At 45.0% G+C, this 21,502-nt stretch overlaps 1 protein-coding gene across 1 annotated transcript in view; it reads left to right on the top strand.

Annotated features, from left to right (window-relative positions):
* The window catches only part of LOC140482028 (apolipoprotein L3-like), a 243,560-nt gene that overhangs the window by 210,467 nt on the left and 11,591 nt on the right, over positions 1-21,502 (top strand). Inside the window, exons 4-5 of the mRNA XM_072578884.1 lie at positions 2,805-2,865; positions 11,886-11,975. Coding sequence (XP_072434985.1) covers positions 11,891-11,975 — 85 coding nt within the window. The 5' untranslated portion in view covers positions 2,805-2,865; positions 11,886-11,890. The remainder of the gene's footprint in view (positions 1-2,804; positions 2,866-11,885; positions 11,976-21,502) is intronic.

Genomic DNA, 21,502 nt, shown 5'->3' with positions numbered 1-21,502 from the left:
GGCTTCAGATTGGTTTCACAGGGTGGCGCAACTTCGAGGGCTGAAGGGTCTGTACTGCGCCGTAATGTTCTATGTTCTGTTGGTAGAAAACAGGGTGGCGGTGGAGGGTTGCCTTTCAGACCGGAGGCCTGTGACCAGTGGTATGCCATAAGGATCGGTGCTGGGTCCACTACTTTTCCTCATTTATCTAAATGATTCAGAGGTGAACATAGGAGGTTTCATTAGTAAGTTTGCAGATGACACCAAAATTGGAGGTGTAGTGGACATCAAAGAAGGTTACCTCAGAGTTCAACGGGATCTTGATCAAATGGACCAATGGGCTGAGGAATGGCAGATGGAGTTTAATTTAGATAAAGGTGAGGTGCTGCATTTTGAGAAAGCAAATTAGGGAATGGCTTATACACTTAATGGTAAGGTCCTGGGGAGTATTGCTGAACAAAGAAACCTTGGAGTGCAGGTTCATAGCTCCTTGAAAGTGGAGTCACAGCTAGGTAGGATAGTGAAGAAGGCGTTTGGTATGCTTTCCTTTATTGGTTGGAGTATTGAGTACAGGAGTTGGGAGGTCATGTTGCAGCTGTACAGGACACTGTTGGAATATTGTGTGCAATTCTGTTCTCCTTCCTATGTTGTAGGAAGGACGTTGTGAAACTTGAAAGGGTTCAGAAAAGATTTACAAAGATGTTGCCAGCGTTGGAGGATTTGAGCTACAGGGAGAGGCTGAACAGGCTGGGGCTGTTTTCCCTGGAGCGTTGGAGGCTGAGGGGTGACTTTATAGAGTTTGCAAAATCATGAGGGGCATGGATAGAGTAAATAGACAAGGTCTTTTCCCTGGGGTGAGGGAGTCCAGAACCAGATGGCATAGGATTAGGGTGAGAGGGGAAAGATTTTAAAGGGACCTAAGAGGCAACTTTTTCACACAGAGGGTGGTGCATGTATGGAATGAGCTGCCAGAGGAAGTGATGGAGGCTGGTACAATTACAACATTTAAAAGGCATCTGGATGGTTATATGAATATATGGGTAGATGATGGGTTTAGAGGGACATGAGCCAAGTGCTGACAAATAGGACTAGATTATGTTGGGATATCTGGTCGGCATGGAAAGGTTGGACAAGTTCCTGTGCTGTACATCCCTATGACTCCATGACTCTATAATAACTTTCCAATTAAACCAGGTCACCTATGGTCTGCCACAAACAGAGTTGACATTCCAGATTTGTTATTGAGTGGCAGTGTGATGGTGGGCATAGAGAGTGAAAATGCACAGTATCTGTGAGAAAGAGCACAGTGTGATGGAGTGGGAGCAGTGTGAAGGGGACACAGTGTGAGAGGTGGGGACAGTATGAGGGGGTGGGGATAATGTGAAAGGGTGGGGGAGAGTGTGAGCGGCGTGGGGACAGTGTAAAGGGTGAGGGAGAGTGTGTGGGGGTGGAGGAGAATGTGAGGGGGTGGGAGCAGTGTGAGGGGGTGGGGGAGAGTGTGAGGAGGTGGGGGCAGTGTGAGAGGATGGGGGGAGTGTGAGGGGGGGTGGGGGAGAGTGTGAGGAGTGTGGGGGGTGGGGGAAAATGTGAGAGGGGTGTGGGAGTGTGAGAGGGGTGGGGGAGAGTGTGAGAGGAGTGCGGGAGTGTGAGAGGGTGGGGGAAAGTGTGCACGGGTGGGGGAGAGTGTGAGGGGGTGGGGGAGTGTGAGAGGTGGGGGAGAGTGTGAGGGAGTGGAGAGAGTGTGAGAGGGTGGGGGAGAGTGTGAGGGTGTGGGGAGAGTGTAAGGGTGCTCAGGGGAGTGTGAGAGGGTGGGGGCAGCGTTGACGGGGTGGGGCAGTGTGAGGGGTGGGGGGAGTGTGAGGGGGTGGGGGAATGTGGGGGTATGGGGGAAGTGTGAGGGGTGGGGGGAGTGTTGGGGGGGGAGTGTGAGGGTGGGGGAGAGTGTGAGGGGGGTGGGTCAGTGTGACAGGGTGGGGGCAGTGTGAGGGGGTGGGGGAGTGTGAGGCAGTGGGGGGAGTCTGAAGAGGTGGGGGGAGTTTGTGGGGGGTGGGGAATGTGAGGGAGTGAAGGACTTTTACAAGGTAAGGTTTTAGCGGCATGAAATAGTTACAGGCATTTGGAGGTGTTTGGGTTAATTATCGGTACCTGGTGTACTTTTACAAAGGGACGATTTCCTTGACTAGTGGAATGGAATAAAAATGGTGTGAGAAATGGCCTGAGGGTGTTTTGAAGTTGGGGTACTGACCAACCAAGCAGCAGGATTAATTTGATCTCCCAATCCCTGTGTTCCCAGCCCCATGACTGTCAAAGATAATGCTTGATTTCCCTGTTGTGTCTTGGCCTGAGCTACACACTTACTTTAACATTTAATTTGGAGCCTTGTTGTCAATGCTTATTGATTCTTTGTTGAGACTGTGCTAATATCAGCCATGATCATGTTAAATGGTGATGCAGGCATGAGGGGCTGAATGGCCTCCTCCTCCTCCTCGTTCTTATGGTCATAAAGCCGCACAATGTGGATGATGGAAATATGGAATAAAATATGAATTTGCAGTGACTCTGTTTTCTTTGCCCTTTACAACTTTAGAATCATCTCTTTATTTATTTGTTTCATGCTACAAACTCTTTTATCATTTAATCTCTTGTGCTTTATAACCTATCCCAAACTTTCCCCTTTTGTTCTTTTCTCTCTCCCTCTGTCCTTGTGTAAAATCTGTTATGTCTTTGATTTGATTTGATTTAATTGATGTAAGCCTTACTGAAGTGTAGAAGTACAGGAGTGCAGTGAAAAGTTTCTAATGTCACTACACATGGTGTAACCTTAGGTACAAGGCTTTCAGCGGCAGTGGGAGCAGTGACAGCACGGACCAGGGGGCTGCTGGAAAGGTAAATTTTTTCCTCTTAAAGACTTACCTCGTGAATAGGTGGAGCGAAGGCTCAACATGGATGCGGCGATTGCTGGGCAAGTGAACTGATATATTCAGGCTGTGGCTAAACCCGCAACACTACACGTGTAATGTTTCCCTCCCATCCTCTTCCTCTAGCCAAAAGAAATACTGTGTGTGGACGGTTGGTAAGGTAAGTTTTTTACTTATTTATTTAATCTCTCTCGGCAATTTAGAGCAGAGGGTTTGGAGGTTAGGGCAGTTACATATTCCTCCTGCGGGATGTGGGGGGTAAGGGTCACCAATGGTGTCCCTGCTGACTTCACCTGGGAGAAGGGCACCCAACCCCAGCTCCTCACAGACCGCATTAGGGACCTGGAGCTGGAGCTGGATGAACTCTGGATCATTCGGGAGGCTGAGGGGGTGATAGAGTGGAGTTACAGGGAGGCAGTCACACCTAAGTTACAGGATAAAGGTAGCTGGGTGATGGTCAGGAGAGGGAAAGGGAATAGGCAGATAGTTCAGGGACCCCCTGTGGCCGTGCCCCTCAACAATAAGTATACTGTTTTGGAAACTGTTGGGGGGTTGGGGGGGGGGGGGGGCGGGGGCGTGGGGGGGGACCTACCAGGGGAAAGCCACAGCGGCTAGTTCTCTGGCACTGAGCCTGGCTCTGTGGCTCAGAAGGGAAAGGGGAAGAATAGGAGAGTGATAGTGATAGGAGATTAAATCATGAGAGGAACAGACAGAAGATTCTGTGGTCGCAAACAAGACTCCTGGTTGGTGTGTTGCCTCCCGGGTGCCAGGGTCAGGGATGTCTCAGATTGTGTCTACAGGATTCTTAAGGGGGAAGTAGAGCAGCCAGAAGTCGTGGTCCACATCAGTACCAATGACATAGCTAGAAAAAGGGATGTGGACTGAAACGTGAATATAGGGAATTAGGTTGGAAGCTAAAAGGCAGAACGAGCAGAGTAGTAATCTCAGGATTGCTACCGATGCCATGGGCTAGTGAGGCTAGGAACAGAGATCGAGTGCAGATGAACATATTGCTGCAGGGCTGTGTAGGACGCAGGGCTTCAGGTATGTGGACTATTGGGATATCTTCTCGGGAAGTTAGGACCTGTACATGAAGGACAGGTTGCACCTGAACTGCAGGGGCATCAATATCCTGGGTGGGAGGTTTGCTAAAACCCTTCGGATGGGTTTAAACTAGATTGGCGGGGCGGGTGGGGGAGCTGAGCTTTGGATCAGATGATGGAGAAGGTAGTGATCAGCCAAATACAGTGTGCAGAGTCTGTGAGGAGGGATAGGCACTTGGTAGGGCAAAGATGCAGTGAGTGTGTCTATTTTCATGCAAGAAGTATCAGGAATAAGGGAGATGAACTTAAGAGATCAGTACTTGGAACTATGATGCTGTGGCCATTACAGAGACTTGGGTATCACAGGGGGCAGGAATGGTTGTTGGATGTTCCAGGGTTTAGATGTTTCAAAAGGAATGGGGGTGGGGTGGGGGGGGGCATGTGGGGGAGGTAAAAGAGGTAGGGAAGTGGCATTGCTAATCAGGGATAGTATCACAGCTGCAGAAAGGGAGATCATCGAGGAGAGTTTGTGTTCAGTCTGAGTGAAAGTCAGAAACAGGAAAGGAGCAGTCACTCTATTGGGAGTTTCCTACAGGCCCTCTAATAGCAACAGAGACATGGAGGAGCAGATTGGGAGGCAGATTTTGGAAAGATGCAGACGTAACAGGGTTGTTGTCATGGGTGACTTTAACTTCCCTAATACTAATTGGAACCTACTCAGTTCAAATAATTTGGATGGAGCAGATTTTGTCAGGTGTGTCCAGGAAGGCTTCCCAGAACATAAAACAGTATGGCACAAGACAGGCCCTTCGGCCCTCGATGTTATGCCGACCTGTGGAACCAATCTGAAGCTCATCTAACCTACATTATAACATTATCATCCAAATGTTTATCCAATACTATTTAATTGCTCAAACAGTTGACAAGTCTACCACTGTTGCAGGCAGGGCATTCCATGCCCTTACCACTCTCTGAGTAAAGAAGCTACCTTTGACATCTGTTCTATATCTATCACCCCTCAATTTAAAGCTATGTCCCCTCGTGCAAGCCATCACCATCCGAGCAAAAAAAGCTCTCACTGTCCACCCCGTCTAATCCTCTGATCATTTTGTATGTCTCAACCTTCTCTCTTACGAAAACAGCCTCAAGTCCCTCAGCCTTCCATACCAGGCAACATCCTGGTGTATCTCCTCGACACCCTTTCCAATACTTCCACATCCTTCTTATAATGCAGTGGCCAGAATTATACACAACACTACAGGTGCGGCTGCACAATAGCTTTGTACAGCTGCAGTATGACCTCATGGTTCCGAAACTCACTTCCTCTACTAATAAAAGCTAACATGCTGTATGTCTTCTGAACAACCCTATCAACCTGGGTGGCAACTTTCAGGGACCTATGCACACAGACACCGAGATCTCTCTGCTCATCTACACTACCAAGAATCTTACCATTAGCCCAGTACTTTGTATTCCTGTTGCTCCTTCCAAAGTGAATCATCTCACACTTTTCCTCAATAAACTCTACTTGCCACATCTCAGCCCAGCTCTGCAGTTTATCTGTGCCCCTCTGTAACCTGCAACATCCTTCGGCACTGCCCACAATTCCACCGACCTTACTGTCAATTGCAAGTTTACTAACCCATCCTTCTACACCCTCATCCGGGACATTTATAAAAATGACAAACAGCAGTGGCCCCGGACAGATCCTTATAGTACACCACTAGTAACTGAACTCCAGGATAAACATTTCCTATCAACCACCACCCTCTAACTTCTTACAACCACCCAATTTCTGATCCAAACCGCTAAATCACCCTCAATCCCACGCCTCTGTACTTTCTGCAATGGCCTACTATGGGGATCCTTATCAAACACCTTACTGAAATCCACCACATCAACCATTTTACCCTCATCCACCTGTTTGGTCACATTCTCAAAGCACTCAATAAGGTTTGTGAGGCACGACCTACCCTTGACAAAATGGTGTTGACTATCCCTAATCAACTTATTCCTCTTTAGATGATTATAAATCTTATCTCTTATATTCCTTTCCAACACTTTACCCACAACCAAAGTAAGGCTCACTGGTCTATAATTACCAGAGTTGTCTCTACTCCCCTTCTTGAACAAGGGCGCACCATTTGCTATCCTCCAGTCTTCTGGCAGTATTCCTGTAGACATTGACAACATAAAGATCAAAGCTAAAGGCTCTGCAATCTCCTCCCTCACTCCCCAGAGAATCCTAGGATAAATCCCATCTGGCCCAGGGGACTTATCTATTTTCACACTTTCCAGAATTGCTAACATCTCCTCTTTATGAACCTCATCTCGTCTAATAGCCTGTATCTCAGTATTCTTCTCAACAACATTATTTGTATTATCGATAGTCACAGGTGAGGTGCCGGAAGACTTCAGGTTGGCAAACGTGGTGTCACTGTTTAAGAAGGGCGGTAAAGACAAGCCAGGGAACTATAGACCAGTGAGCCTGACCTCAGTGGTGGGCAAGTTGTTGGAGGGAATCCTGAGGGACAGGATGTACATGTATTTGGAAAGGCAAGGACTGATTCGGGATAGTCAACATGGCTTTGTGCGTGGGAAATCATGTCTCACAAACTTGATTGAGTTTTTTGAAGAAGTAACAAAAAAGATTGATGAGGGCAGAGCAGTAGATGTGATCTATATGGACTTCAGTAAGGCGTTCGACAAGGTTCCCCATGGGAGACTGATTAGCAAGGTTAGATCTCACGGAATACAGGGAGAACCAGCCATTTGGATACAGAACTGGCTCAAAGGTAGAAGACAGAGGGTGGTGGTGGAGGGTTGTTTTTCACACTGGAGGCCTGTGACCAATGGAGTTTGTCATTTTGTCATTTACATAAATGATTTGGATGCAAGCATAAGAGGTACAGTTAGTAAGTTTGCAGATGACACCAAAATTGGAGGTGTAGTGGACAGCGAAGAGGGTTACCTCAGATTAAAACAGGATTTGAACCAGTTGGGCCAATGGGCTGAGAAGTGGCAGATGGAGTTTAATTCAGATAAATGCGAGGTGCTGCATTTTGGGAAAGCAAATCTTAACAGGACTTATATATTTAATGGTAAGGTCCTAGGGAGTGTTGCTGAACAAGTAGACCTTGTAGTGCAGGTTCATTGCTCCTTGAAAGTGGAGTCGTAGGTAGATAGGATAATGAAGAAGGCGTTTGGTATGTAAACCTTTATTGGTCAGAGTATTGAGTACAGGAGTTGGGAGGTCATGTTGCGGCTGTACAGGTCATTGGTTAGGCCACTGTTGGAATATTGCGTGCAATTCTGGTCTCCTTCCTATTGGAAAGATGTTGTGAAACCTGAAAGGGTTCAGAAAAGATTTACAAGGATGTTGCCAGGATTGGAGGATTTGAGCTATAGGGAGAGGCTGAACAGGCTGGGGCTGTTTTCCCTGGAGCCCTGAGGCTGAGGGGTGACCTTATAGAGGTTTACAAAATTATGAGAGGCATGGATAGGATAAATAGACAAGGGGCCTTTTCCCTGGGGTGGGGGAGTCCAGAACTAGAGGGCATAGGTTTAGGGTGAGAGGGGAAATATATAAAAGAGACCTAAGGGGCAACTTTTTCATGCAGAGGGTGGTACGTGTATGGAATGAGCTGCCAGAGGAAGTGGTGGAGGCTGGTACAATTGCAACATTTAAGAGGCATTTTGATGGGTTTATGAATAGGAAGGATTTGGAGGGATATGGGCCGGATGCTGGCAGGTGGGACTAGATTGGGTTGGGATATCTGGTCGGCATGGATGGGTTGGACCGAACGGGTCTGTTTCCATGCTGTACATCTCTATGACTGTATGAACATTGTCTTTATCCTGTGTGAATAATGAAGAAAAATACTCATTTTGCACCTCTCCTTCCTCAGCTTCCACACACAACTTCCCACTACTGTCCTTGACTTGCCCTAATCCTATTCTAGTCAATATGCAATATGCAGATAGGCTGACTAAAGGGAAGGCCATATTGGATTTGGTGCTTGGCAATGAACCATTGCAAGGTATCAGATCTCTTGGTTTGGAGAGCATGTTGGTTTTAGCGATCACAGCTCCCTGACCTTTATTACATTCATGGGGAGGGATAGGAGCAGACAGTATGGGAAAGTATTTAATTGGGGGAGGGGGAATTACAATGCTATTAGGTAGGAACTGGGGCACCTAAATTAGGAACAGATGATCTCAGGGAAATGCACAATAGAAAAGTGGAGGTTGTTTAGGAAGCACTTGCTGATCGTGCTGGACAGGTTTGTCCCCCTGAGGCAAGGAAGGGACAGTCGTGTGAAATAACCTTGGGTGACAAGGAATGTGGAACATCTAGTGAAGAGGAAGAAGGAAGCCTACCTAAAGTTGAAGAGGCAAAGATCAGACAGGGCTTTAGAGAATTACAAGGTATCGAGGAAGGAACTGAAGAATGGACTGAGGAGAGTTAGAAGGGAGCATGAAGAAGCCTTAGTGGGTAGGATGAAGGAAAACCCGAAGGCAATCTACACTTCTGTGAGGAAGAAGGGGATGGCCAGGGTGAGGGTAGGGCCGATCATGGATAGTGGAGGGAACTTGTACCTGGAGTCGGAGGATGTAGGGGAGGTCCTTAATGAGTATTTTGCTTCAGTATTCACTACTGAGAGGGACCGTGATGTTTCTGAGGAAAGTGTGAAACAGGTTGCTATGTTAGAACAGGTTGATGTTAGGAAGGAGGATGCGCTGAAAAAGTTTGAAAAATATAAGGATACATATGGGCGGCACGGTGGCACAGTGGTTAGCACTGCTGCCTCACAGCGCCAGAGATCTGGGTTCAATTCCCGTCTCAGGCGACTCTCTGTGTGGAGTTTGCATGTTCTCCCCGTGTCTGCGTGGGTTTCCTCCGGGTCCTCCGGTTTCCTCCCACAGTCCTAAAGATGTGCAGGTCAGGTGAATTGGCCATGCTAAATTGCCCGTAGTGTTAGGTAAGGGGTAGATGTAGGGGTATGGGTGGGTTGCGCTTTGGCGGGTGCGGTGTGGACTTGTTGGGCCGAAGGGCCTGTTTCCACACTGTAAGTAATCTAATCTAATCTAATAAATCCCCTGGGCCAGACAGGATATATCCAAGGTTACTACAGGAAGTGAGGGAAGAGATTGCTGTACCTTTGGCGATGATCTTTGCATCCTCACTGTCCAATGGAGTAGTGTCTAGTGATTGGAGAATGACAAATGTTATCCCCTTGTTCAAGAAAAGGAATAGAGATAACTCTGGGAATTATGCAACAGTCAGTTTTACATCAGAGGTGGGCAAAGTATCGGAGAGATTCTGAAAGATAGGATTTATGATTACTTGGAAAATCATAATTTGATTAGAGGTAGTCAGCATGGCTTTGTGAGGGGCAGGTCATACCTCACAAACCTTACAGAATACTTTGAGGATGTGACAAAATATATTGATGAAGGTAGAGCAGTGGATGTGGTGTACATGAATTTTAGCAAGGCATTTGATAAGGGTCCCCATGGTAAGCTCATTCAGAAAGTAAGGGGGCATGGGATACAGAATTGGCTGGACCATAGAAAACAGAGGGTGGTAGTTGATGGAAAGTATTCAGCCTGGATCTCAATGACCAATGGTGTTCCACAGGGATCAGTTCTGGGACCTCTGCTCTTTGTGATTTTTACAAATGACTTGGGTGAGGAAGTGGAAGGGTGGATTAGTAAGTTTGCTGATGACACAAAGGTTGGTGGAGTTGTGGATAGTGTGGATGGCTACTGTAGGTTGCAAGGGGACAATAACAGGATACAGAGCTGGACTGAGAAGTGGCAGATGGAGTTCAACCTGGAAAAGTGTGAAGTAATTCATTTTGGAAGGTTGAATTTGAATGCAGAATACAGGGTGAAAGGCAGATTCTTGGCAGATGGAGGAACAGAGGGACATTGGCGTCCAAGTCCATAGATTCCTCAAAGTTGCCACTCAGGTTGTTCCCACTTATCCGCTCCACCTTCCTCTCCGACCTATCACCATCACACCCATATTCCCAATTACCTTCCCCCTAGCCCCACATCTGTCCCATTTATCTCTCAGCCCCTTTGGGCCACTGCCTCATTTCTGATGAAGAGCTTATGCTCGAAACGTTTACTCTCCTGCTCCTCGGATGTTGCCTGACTGGCTGTCCTTTTCCAGCACCACACTCTTCAGCTCTGATCTCCAGCATCTGCAGTGGTCACATTCACCCAGGTTGATAGGGATGTGTTAGCTTTCTTTAACTGGGGATTCAGTTTAAGAGCCATGAGGTTATGCTGCAGCTCTATAGAGCCCTGGTTAGACCACACTTGGAATATTGTGTTCAGTTCTGGTCGCCTCATCATAGGTAAGATGTGGAAGCTTTAGACAGGGTTCAGAGGAGATTTACCAGGATGCTGTTTGGGTTGGAGGGTATGTCTTATGAAGAAAGGTTGAGGGAGCTAGGGCTTTTCTCAGTGGAGTGAAGAAGGATGAGAATTGACTTGATAGAGGTATAGGTAAACTGGATAGCCAAAGACTTTTTTCCAGGGCAGAAATGTCTATCATGAGGGGGCATAATTTTAAGGTAATTTCAGGAACGTTTAGGGGAGATGTCAGAGGTAGGTTCTTTACACAGAGAGTGGTGGGTGTGTGGAATGCACTGCCAGTGGTGGTAGTAGAGTCAGAGACATTAGGGACATTCAAGTGACTCTTGGATAGGCACATGACGATAGTACAATGAAGGGTATGTAGGTTAGTCTGATCTTAGAGTAAGATAAAAGGCTGGCACAACATTGAGGGCTGAAGGGCCTGAACTGTGCTGTACTGTTCTATGTTCCATGTAAAACTTAGATATAAATAGTAGCATTGAGAACAAAGTTAAAAGTAAAGCATTATCATTGTTCATAATATAAGTAGAGGAATAAAGAAATAAAGTTAAAAGTTAACATTACAGAATATCCTAAGGTTAAAATAAAGGAATAAAGGTAGTTCAACAGTCTTTCTCAACTCTTTCCTCTCTTTTTCTGATTCAAGAACATTGACTTGAAACATTAAACTCTGTTTCTATCTCCACAGATGTTGCCAGACCTGTAGACCTCTCCAGAATTTTCTGTGTATTGAAGTGATTTTGCTATGTTTGTGAAAACTTGTGTGTTCTACATTTCAATCAGTTTTTTTATATAGTTGGCTGTTAGTTCTGAGGAATTGCACTGGAGACAAAAACTCCCAGATACTTGTTCCAAAGCCCAAATATTCTCTTAGAACATCCAACCTATTTTTATTTTTGCTTGACATACAATAATGACCACTGATTCTCCCCATGACTTAGCTGCAAGGCTGAAATAATTCACTCATACAGCCAGTCCCTGAATTGTTTTATAAACTCTGATTTAAAAAAAATCTGACTCTATGCTTAACCGAATTTCAAAGGGAGCAGCCATTTATCCTGCATGAGCAAACAAACCTAATAGATGGACAAGTCGATTTTGATTTGTCAGGGTATTACCATGAAGAATGCACTAGAAATCAGCCCCGCCACCTATTCTCGTCTGTTTTTGGCTAGCAAAGACAAAATGGTGAGCTGTGGCAGAGGACGTAATCATTCCTGCAGTCTGGAAATAGGCCATTCGGCTCTACGAGTTCTCACCAACCCTCCAAAGAGTCACCCACCCAGACCCATTCCCCTAACCTCCACATCCCCAGACACTATGGGCAATTTAGCATGGCCAATTTGCCTAACTGCACATTGAGGGAAGAAACCAGAACACCCAGAGGGGACCCTGCACAGACACAGGGAGAATGTGCAAACCCCACACAGACAGTCACCTGAGGCTGGAATTGAACCTGGGTCTCTGATGCTGTGAGGCAGCAGTGCTAGCCACTGAGCCATGGTGCTGCCCTGATATAAAGTCAACTTCATCTTTGTTTTTATTGCTTTAACAGTGAAAATGTCACAGGGACAGGCTTGGTGTCAGGATGGATGCTCCTCCCAGTTTACGGCTACAATTGAATCACTGAAAAATGATGCAGAAGGTAAACTGGTAACGAGTGATCTTTAATAAAAATGCTCTGGCTTTTCCAACATACTTCATTTTATTTCCAACAGCTGTTTCAGCTCCAGCTGCTGGGGTATCGGGAATTGTCACCAGCTCTTGCAGCCACATACATAGAGGATGCAATCATGTGGGGGCTGAGGGGCCTGGTTAGAGTCGAATAGAGGGGCCTTTCTTCCTTAATCAGAGATGACTATGTAGAGAACTAAAATCAAGGTTAGAATGGTACTGGATAAGCCCATCAGGGAAGGGCTTTTGCCCGAAACATTGATTTTCCTGCTCCTCGGATGCTGCCTGATCTGCTGTGCTTTTCTAGCACCACACTAATCTTGACTCTAATCTCCAGCATCTGCAGTACCCACCTCCGCCTAGAGAACTAAAGTGAGGAGTAAAGGGGTTTGAGAGGAGGTGAGGAAAACATCCATCCAAAGAGTATCATAAGAGTCATACAGTATGGGAAGAGACCCTTTAGCCCAACTCATCCATGCTGACCAGGACTGAACTAGTCCCATTTGCCTTCATTTGGCCCATATCCCTCTACACCTTCACTATTCATGTGCTTGCCCAAACGTCCTTTACATGTTATAATTGTACTCACCTTTACCACTTTCTGTGGCAACTCATTTCATACACGCACCACCCTCTGTGTGGCAAATGTTGCCCCTCAGGTCCCTTTTGAATCTTTCCCCTCCCACCTTATATCTGTGCTCTCTAGTTTTGGACTCCCCTATCTTGGAGAAAAGAACTTGGCTATTCACCTTATTTGTGCCCGTCATGGTTTTATAAACCTCTATAAAGCCACCTCTCAGCCTCTGATGTTCCAGGGAAAGAAGTCCCAGATTATTCAACCTCTCATAGATAAAGTCATTGAGTCATAGAGCTGTACAGCATAGAAACAGACCTTTGGTCCAACTCGTCCATGCCGACCAGATATTCTAACCTAATTAGATTAGATTAGATTACTTACAGTGTGGAAACAGGCCCTTCGGCCCAACAAGTCCACACCGCCCCGCCGAAGCGTAACCCACCCATACCCCTACATCTACATCTACCCCTTACCTAACACTACGGGCAATTTAGCATGGCCAATTCACCTGACCTGCACATCTTTGGACTGTGGGAGGAAACCGGAGCACCCGGAGGAAACCCACGCAGACACGGGGAGAATGTGCAAACTCCACACAGTCAGTCGCCTGAGGCAGGAATTGAACCCGGGTCTCCGGCGCTGCGAGGCAGCAGTGCTAATCACTGTGCCACCGTGCCGCCCAGAAATCTAGTCCCATTTGCCAGCACTTGGCCCAAATCCCTCTAAACCCTTCCTATTCATATTCCCATCCAAATGCCTTTTAAATGTTGCAATTGTACCAGCCTCCATCACTTCCTCTGGCAGCGCATTCCATACATGTACCACCTTCTGTGTGAAAAAGTTGTCCCTTCGGTCCCTTTTGTATCTTTCCCCTCTCACCCTAAACCTATGCCCTCTAGTTCTGGACTCCCTGAGCCCAGGGAAAAGACCTTGTCTATTCACTCTATCCATGCCCCTCATGGTTTTATAAACCTCTATAAGGTCACCCCTCAGCCTCCAATGCTCCAGGGAAAACAGCCCCAGCCTATTCAGCCTCTCCCTATAGCTCAAACCCTCCAACTCTGGCAACATCCTTGTAAATCTTTTCTGAACCCTTTCAAGTTTGGCAACATCCTTCCAATATGACGGAGACCAGAATTGCACAGAATATTCCAACAGTGGCCGAACCAATGTCCTGTACAACTGCAACATGACCTCCCAAATCCTATACTCAATGCTCTGACCAATAAAGGAAAGCATACCAATCGCCTTCTTCACTATCCTATCTACCTGGAAGTCCACTTTCAAGGAACTACGAATCTGCACCCCAAGGTCTTTTTTTTCAGCAACACTCCCTAGGACCTTACCAAGAAGTGTATGAGTCCTGCCTTGATTTGCCTTTCCAAAATCCGGCACCTCACATTTATCTAAATTAAATTCCATCTGCCACTCTTAGGTCCATTGGCCTGTCTGATCAAGATCCCGTTGTATCCTGAGGTAACCTTATTTTCTGTCCACAATACCTCCAATATCAGTGTCATCTGCAAACTTACTAATTATACCTCTTATGCTCACATCCAAATCTTTTATATAAATGACAAAAAACAGTGGACCCAGCACTGATCCTTGTGGCACTCCACTGGTCACAGTCCTCCAGTCCACCCTCCACCATCACCCTCTGTCTTCTACCTTCAAGTCAGTTCTGTATCCAAATGGTTAATTATATAGAGTCATAGAGATGTACAGCATGGAAACAGGCCCTTCAGTCCAACCCAATCTTGCAAAGCAGTCTGCCATGAGAAACCTTGTTGAACGCCTTACTGAAGTCCATATAGATCACGTTCACCGCTCTACTCTCATCAATCTTTGTTACTTCTTCAAAAAACTCGGTAAAGTTTGTGAGACATGATTTCCCATGCATAAAGCCGTGCTGACTATCCCTAAACAGTCCTTGCCTTTCCAGATACATGTAAATCCAATCCCTCAGGAGTTCCTCCAACACCTTTGTTAAATAGTGGCACCACATGAGCCAACCTCCAGTCTTCTGACACCTCGCCTGTGACTATCGATGATATAAATATCTCAGCAGGGGCCCAGTAATGACTTCCCTAGCTTCCCACAGAGTTCTAGGCTACACCTGATTAAGTCATGGGGATTTATCCAACTTTATGCGTCTCAAGACATCCAACACTTCCTCCTCTGTAATATGGGCATTTTTCAAGACATCACCATCTATTTCCCCACATTCTATGTCTTCCATGTCCTTCTCCACAGTAAATACTGATGCAAAATACTTGTTTGGTATCTCCCCCCATCTCCTGCAGCTCCACACAAAGGCCACTTTGCTGATCTTTGAGGGGATTTAGTGGTGCTGGAAGAGCACAGCAGTTCAGGCAGCATCCAAGTAGCTTCGAAATCGACGGTTCGGACAAAAGCCCTTCATCAGGAATAATCAGGCTCACTGCCTTTATTCCTGATGAAGGGCTTTTGCCCGAATCATCGATTTCGAAGCTACTTGGATGCTGCCTGAACTGCTGTGCTCTTCCAGCACCACTAATCCAGAATCTGGTTTCCAGCATCTGCAGTCATTGTTTTTACCTCGTTGATCTTTGAGGGGCAATATTCTCTCCCTAGTTACCCCTTTTGTCCTTAATGTATTTATAAAATCCCTTTGGATTCTTCTTAACCCTATTTGCCAAAGCTATCTCATGTCCCCTTTTTGCCCTCCTGATTTCCCTCTTAAGTATATGCCTTTATACTCTTCTAAGGATTCACTTCATCCCTGCTGTCTATACCTGAATATATACTTCCTTTTTCTGGACTAAAACCTCAATTTTTCTAGTCATCCAGCATTCCCTCCACCTATCAGCTTTTCCTTTCACCCTAATAGGAATAAACTGTCTTTGAAGTCTCGATATTTCATATTTGAAGGCCTCCCATTCCAACCTGATCTCACACAGGAACACTAAATTTCTATCCATCTGTCCCACAAACTACCACTCTCTCGCATAACAGGTCAGAAAGAGTGCAAGTACATTAATCTCTTACTACTAGAGACCGGTTAGATCCTGTATCTCTCAAAATTATAACTTCTTGTCCTTCTCCCCCCTATTCTTTCTGAGTAACCTTTACCTACAGAGGTGAATTCTTTATAGAGATCAGGTACTAACTCCATACCCAGTCTCTGCCTAGGCTGTGCACTCTCCTGCAGCTCCTCAACTTTTCTTGGGGTCTCCTTTACTACTTTCACTAATGCCACTGGCTTAGCTTCTTTTACCACATCTTTTCCCACAGTGCCTTTCTTTAACGACAAGCACTGTGTCTTTACCTGGCCCACTTTACCACAGTGGAAACACCTGAGGCTTTTCACCTCCTTTCCACCCTCTTGGGCTTCTTTTTTAACCTGTGATAAACAATTACCAGTGTTTTCTACTCTTGGTTTTGTGGTGTAGGATCTACCCTTCTCCCAGTTCCTATCCTCACTGGATGAAATTCTTGCTGGAAGCTAAACTTTGTCTGATGCACCAAAGTATATTCATCTGCCATCTCTGCTGCTCTTCTCACTTCCTGAACTTTCTGTTCCTCCATGTGATCATCTCTGGAAGTGAGTTTTTCAACTCCTCCAACAGAATAATCTCTCTTAGAGTCTCATAGGTCATATCAATTTTTAAGGCCTGCACCATCTATCAAAATGACAGTGTTTATTTCTCTTGAACTCAACATAAGCCTGACCTGGTTCCTTCCTTATGTTTCTGAACCGCTGTCTATATATTTCTGGTACCAATTTTAAGCGCTCAAAATAGCCTGTCTGACCTCTTCATAATCTCTTGACCCCTCATCTGACAGCGCTGCAAATACCTCACTAGCTCTGCCTACCAGTTTAGTCTGAACAAGCATTACCCATAAGTCCTCTGACCACTCCATCGACCTAGCCAATTTTTCTAATGGAATAAAGAAGGCTTCAACATCTTTCTCATCAAAATGTGGCAGTGTTTTAACATATTTACATACAGTATATCACTACCTTCTCTTTTAATCTCCATCCTGTTAACTTCACTTTGTTGACTAAGTCACAACTTCTTAAGTTCAAATTCTCTCTCTTTTTCTCTCTCTGTTTCTTCTCTCTCTCTTTCTCTTTCTTCTCCCTCTCTCTGAGAGAGATATCAGCTGAACACATGGCTGCAGGAATGGTGCAGGAGGGAGAGTTTCAGTTTTATGGATAATTGGGGCTCATTCTGGGGAAGGTGGGACTTGTATAAACAGGATGGTCTTCACTTCAACCAGAGGGGTACTAATATCCTGGTGGGAAATTTGCTAGTGCTATTCGGGTGGGTTTAAACTAGCTCAGCAGGGGGTTAGGAACCTGAGGTGTAGTTCCAGTACACAGGAGGATATGAGTAGACAGGACAGGGTCAGGATTTCATGGTCACAAGAACATGCTGGAAGACAGCAAGCTGGTTTGTAGTGTATCTACTTCAACACCAGGAGTATCCGGAATAAGGTAGGTGAGCTTGCAGCATGAATAGGTACCTGGGACTTCGATATTGTGGCCATTTCAGAGACATGAATAGACCAAGGTCAGGAATAGATGTTGCAGGTTCCAGGGTTTAGATCTTTCATTAAGATCAGAGAAGGTGGTAAAAAAGGTGGAGGTGTGGCCTTGTTAGTCAAGCATGGTATAAAGGTGGCTGAAAGAACCTTTGACGAGGACTTGTCTACTGAGGTAGTGTTGACTGAGGTTAGAAACAGGAGAGGAGAGGTCATGCTGCTGGGAGTTTTTATAGACCTCCACAAAATTCCAGGGATGTGGAGGAGAGGATTGGCAAATTGACTCTGGGCAGGAGTGAAAGGAACAGGATGGTCATTATGGGGGACTTTAATTTCCCTAACATTGACTGGAAATGCTATAACTTAGTACGTCGGATGGATCAGTTTTTGTCCAATGTGTGCAGGAGGGTTTCCTGACACAGTATATCGAAGGGCCGACAAGAGGGCAGGCCACACTGGATCTGGTGCTTGGAAATGAACCAGGCCAGGTGTTTGATTTAATAATAGGTGCGCACTTTGGAGAGAGGTACCATAATTCGGTTACATTTAGTATAGCGATGGAAAGGGATAGGTACAGGCCACAAGGCAAGAGTTATAGATAGGAGAAGGGCAATTATAATGTGAATAGGCAGGAATTAGGAGGCATAGAGTGGGGGAGTAAAATGCAGGGGATGGGGACAATCGAAATACAGAGCTGGTTTAAGGAACAGATATTCAGTGTCTTTGGTAGGTATGTCCCTGTCAGGCAGGGAGGAAGTGATAAGGTAAAGGAACCGCGGTCTATTAAAGAAATTATATCTCTTGTTAAGTGGAAAAGGGAGGCTTATATGACGTTGAGGTGAGATGGTTCAGATGAGGCGATGGAGAGTTACAGAGCAGCTTAGAAGGATCTGAAGAGACAGTTAAGAAGAGCAAAGAGAGGACATGAGCAGTCTTTAGCAAGTAGAATAATACTGTTTTCTATACATATGTGAGGAATAAAGGATGACTAGGAATAGGGCCTGCCAAAGACAGAAGTGGGTAGTTGTGTGTGGACCCTGTAGCGATCGGAAAGGTGCTAAACAAATATTTCTCATCTGTTTTCACTCAGGAAAAGGAGAATATTGTAGAGGAGAAGACTAAGATACAGGCTATTAGACTAGAAAGGATTGAGGTTAGTAAGGAGAAGGTGTTATCAATTCTAGAAGGTGTGAAAGTAGATAGGTCCCCTGGGCCGAATGGGATATTTCCAAGAATTCTCTGGGAAGCTAGGGAGGAGATGGCCGAGCGTTTGGCCTTGATCTTTGAGTCGTCATTGTCTACAGGTTTAGTACCAGATGATTGGAGGTTTGCAAATGTTGTGCCCTTGTTCAAGAAGGGAGGTAGAGATGACCCAGGTAATTATAGACCAGTGAGCCTCGTGTCTGTTGTAGGAAAGGTTTTGGAAAGGATTATAAGAGATAGGATTTATAATCATCTAGCAAGCAACAATTTAATTGGAAATAGTCAATATGGATTTGTCAAGGGCAGGTCATGTCTCACAAACCTCATTGAGTTTTTTGAGAAGGTGACTGATCATGTAGACGGGGGTAGGGCAGTTGATGTGGTGTACGTGGACTTCAGTAAAGCCTTTGATAAGGTTCCACATGGTAGGCTGTTGGAGAAAATGTGGAGGTATAGGATTGAAGGTAATTTAGCAGTTTGGATTAGAAACTGGCTTTCTGTAAGAAGGCAGCGAGTAGAGGTTGATGGAAAATATTCAGCCTGGAGTCCAGTTACTAGTGGTGTGCCACAAGGGTCTGTTTTGGGACCACTGCTGTTTGTCATTTTTATAAATGACTTGGACACAGGCATAGGTGGGTGGGTTAGTAAGTTTGCAGATGACACTAAAGTCGATGGAGTAGTGGACAGTGTGGAAGAATGTTACAGGTTGCAGGGAGACTCGGATAAACTGAAGAATTGGGCTGAAAATGGCAAATAGAGTTCAATGCAGATAAATGTGAGGTGATTCGCTTTGGAAAGAATAACAGGGAGGCATAATACTGGGTCAATGGAAAGATTCTTGGTAGTGTGGATGTGCAAAGGGATCTTGGAGTCCATGTACATAGTTCCCTGAAAGTTGCCACCCAGGTGGATAGTGCAGTTAAGGAGGCATACATTAGGTTTGGTTTCATTTGTTCTGGAGCCGTGATGTCATACTGCTACTGTACAAAACGCTAATGCGGCTGCACTTAGAATATTGTGTTCAACTCTGGTCGCCATATTTCGGGAAGGATGTGGAAGCATTGGAAAAGGTACAGAGGAGATTTACCAGGATGTTGCCTGGTCCGGAGGGAAGGTCTTATGAGGAAAAGCTGAGGGACTTGGGTCTGTTCTCATTGGAAAGAAGAAGGCTGAGGGGGGGATTTGATAGAGACATACAAGATGATTCGAGGATTAGATAAGGTAGACAGTGAGAGTCTTTTTCCTAGGATGATATCATCTGCTTGTACGAGGGGGTAGAACTACAAATTGAGGGGTGATAGATTTAAGACAGATGTCAGAGGCAGGTTCTTTACTCAAGAGACTAGTAAGGGCAATGTAGTTAACTCAGCCACATTAGGGAGATTTAAACAATCCTTGGATAAGCACATGGATGATCATGGAATAGTGTAGGGAGATGGGCTTAGATTAGTTCACAGATCGGCGCAACAGCGAGGGCCGAAGGGCCTGTTCTGTGCTGTATTGTTCATGTTCTGTGTTCTGCTCAGCTAAGAACATTCTCTCTCTCTTTCCTCTCTCTTTCTTTGCTCTGTTTCTCTTTCTCACTCTCTTTCCTTCTTCTCTCACTCTCTTTGTTTATCTTCTAATTCCATTTTCCTCAACTGTAATTTAAATTTTTCTAACTCTAATACATTGGTCTGTTTCTCTGGCACACTTCAGTGTTTGAGAAATTCCCTTACAATTTCAGCTTTACGTTTGTTCTTGATTAAACCCAATTCTAACCTCTTTGCTAATTTTACAAGTAAGGTCTTTTTTCTTTCCTTCTAAACTTTCTTGGCAAATTTGGGAATCATCCTCAAATCCTAGAACCTCTTTAGCAATTCAAGAGCCATTTCTCTCACTTTTAATTTAACCAACGACACGTACCGAAATTAAACAAATTGTCACACCTATGTTTTATTTAAAGACTGAGGACTTTAATCAGCTAATCCTGTTAATCAGCAAGTGTTTAAATCTACTGGGATCTCTTCAGGTTTGTCCAAATCTCAGACTGGATCTGTCTAAGCCTGTTCAAATCCCGGACCCGAGCCCCCAAACTGTTGTGACACGAGGTAAAGCCTTCTGCTAATTAAAGCAAAACCACAGAAAAGCTCACCTTGCCTCATAATCTGTTAAAGTATGAGTGACAGAGAACTCCCATATTCTACTATTTAAAGAAAAAGTAACAATTTTATTCTATAACTCCAAAAGAGAACATTAAACAATTATCTCCAACTGTAAGCCTCCTTTCTCTTAAAATTTGTTATCTACCTCCCACTCTATAACAAAATATATATATCCGTTAAAGACCCTATTAAGTTTACAGCAAATCACTTTTCAAAATCAGTTGTCATCTTTGGGTGTTGAAGTTCCTCTACTTGTAGATTCCCCTGGGTCATATTTGGTCTTCTGCTGCAAAGGTGTTTCATACGATAAAAATACCTTTCAGAGAGAGGGTAGTCTGCCAGCGACAGTAGGTGCTCTTTGTCTCCAGCTAACTGTTCAAAATCCCTGCTTTCTGTACTCCAAATCATCTGATCACCTCATTGGTTTGATGTCAAAACAGTAAAATTCAAATTCGATTGGGTTTTAGTATCTTGGGGCATAATTTAAACTGGTTGAATTTGAATTGTTGTGAAAACTACTCAGTAACTAAGTTACAGCTCAAATGTTACCTCTTTGAATTGTCCAGTACACTTTGTGCCTGCAGTCAGTCACATGACAGGTGCCTGCATTCACTCTCTCTTAAAGGTACAGTACACACCTTCAACTTCATAATATACCCATCACTGTCAAAATTGGCCTTCCTCCAATTTAAAACTTTAACTTCTAGATCCAGTCTATCCTTTTCTATCACTGTTTTAAAACTAATAGAATTATTGTTACTGACCCCAAAGTGTACCTCCACCTTCGAACTCAAATCCTCACGTCTCAGTAACATCCTTGTAAATCTTCTTTGCCCCTTTTCAGTTTAATTACACCCTTCCTTTAGCAGGGCAACCAGAGTTCTATGCAGTAGTCCAAATGTAACCTTACCTATGTCTTGTACCGCTGTAATTTCTACATTCAATGCTCTATGAAGACCAGTATAACAAATGGCTTCTTCACCATGTTGTTTACCAGTGACACCACTATGTACCTGCTCATCTAGATCTCTCTGTTCAACAACACTC

The sequence above is a fragment of the Chiloscyllium punctatum genome, chromosome 1 (assembly GCF_047496795.1).
Source record: "Chiloscyllium punctatum isolate Juve2018m chromosome 1, sChiPun1.3, whole genome shotgun sequence".
Classification (NCBI taxonomy): Eukaryota; Metazoa; Chordata; class Chondrichthyes; order Orectolobiformes; family Hemiscylliidae; genus Chiloscyllium; species Chiloscyllium punctatum.
The sequence above is the reverse complement of the archived record's forward strand: the minus strand, read 5'-3'. Positions and strand labels throughout refer to the sequence as shown.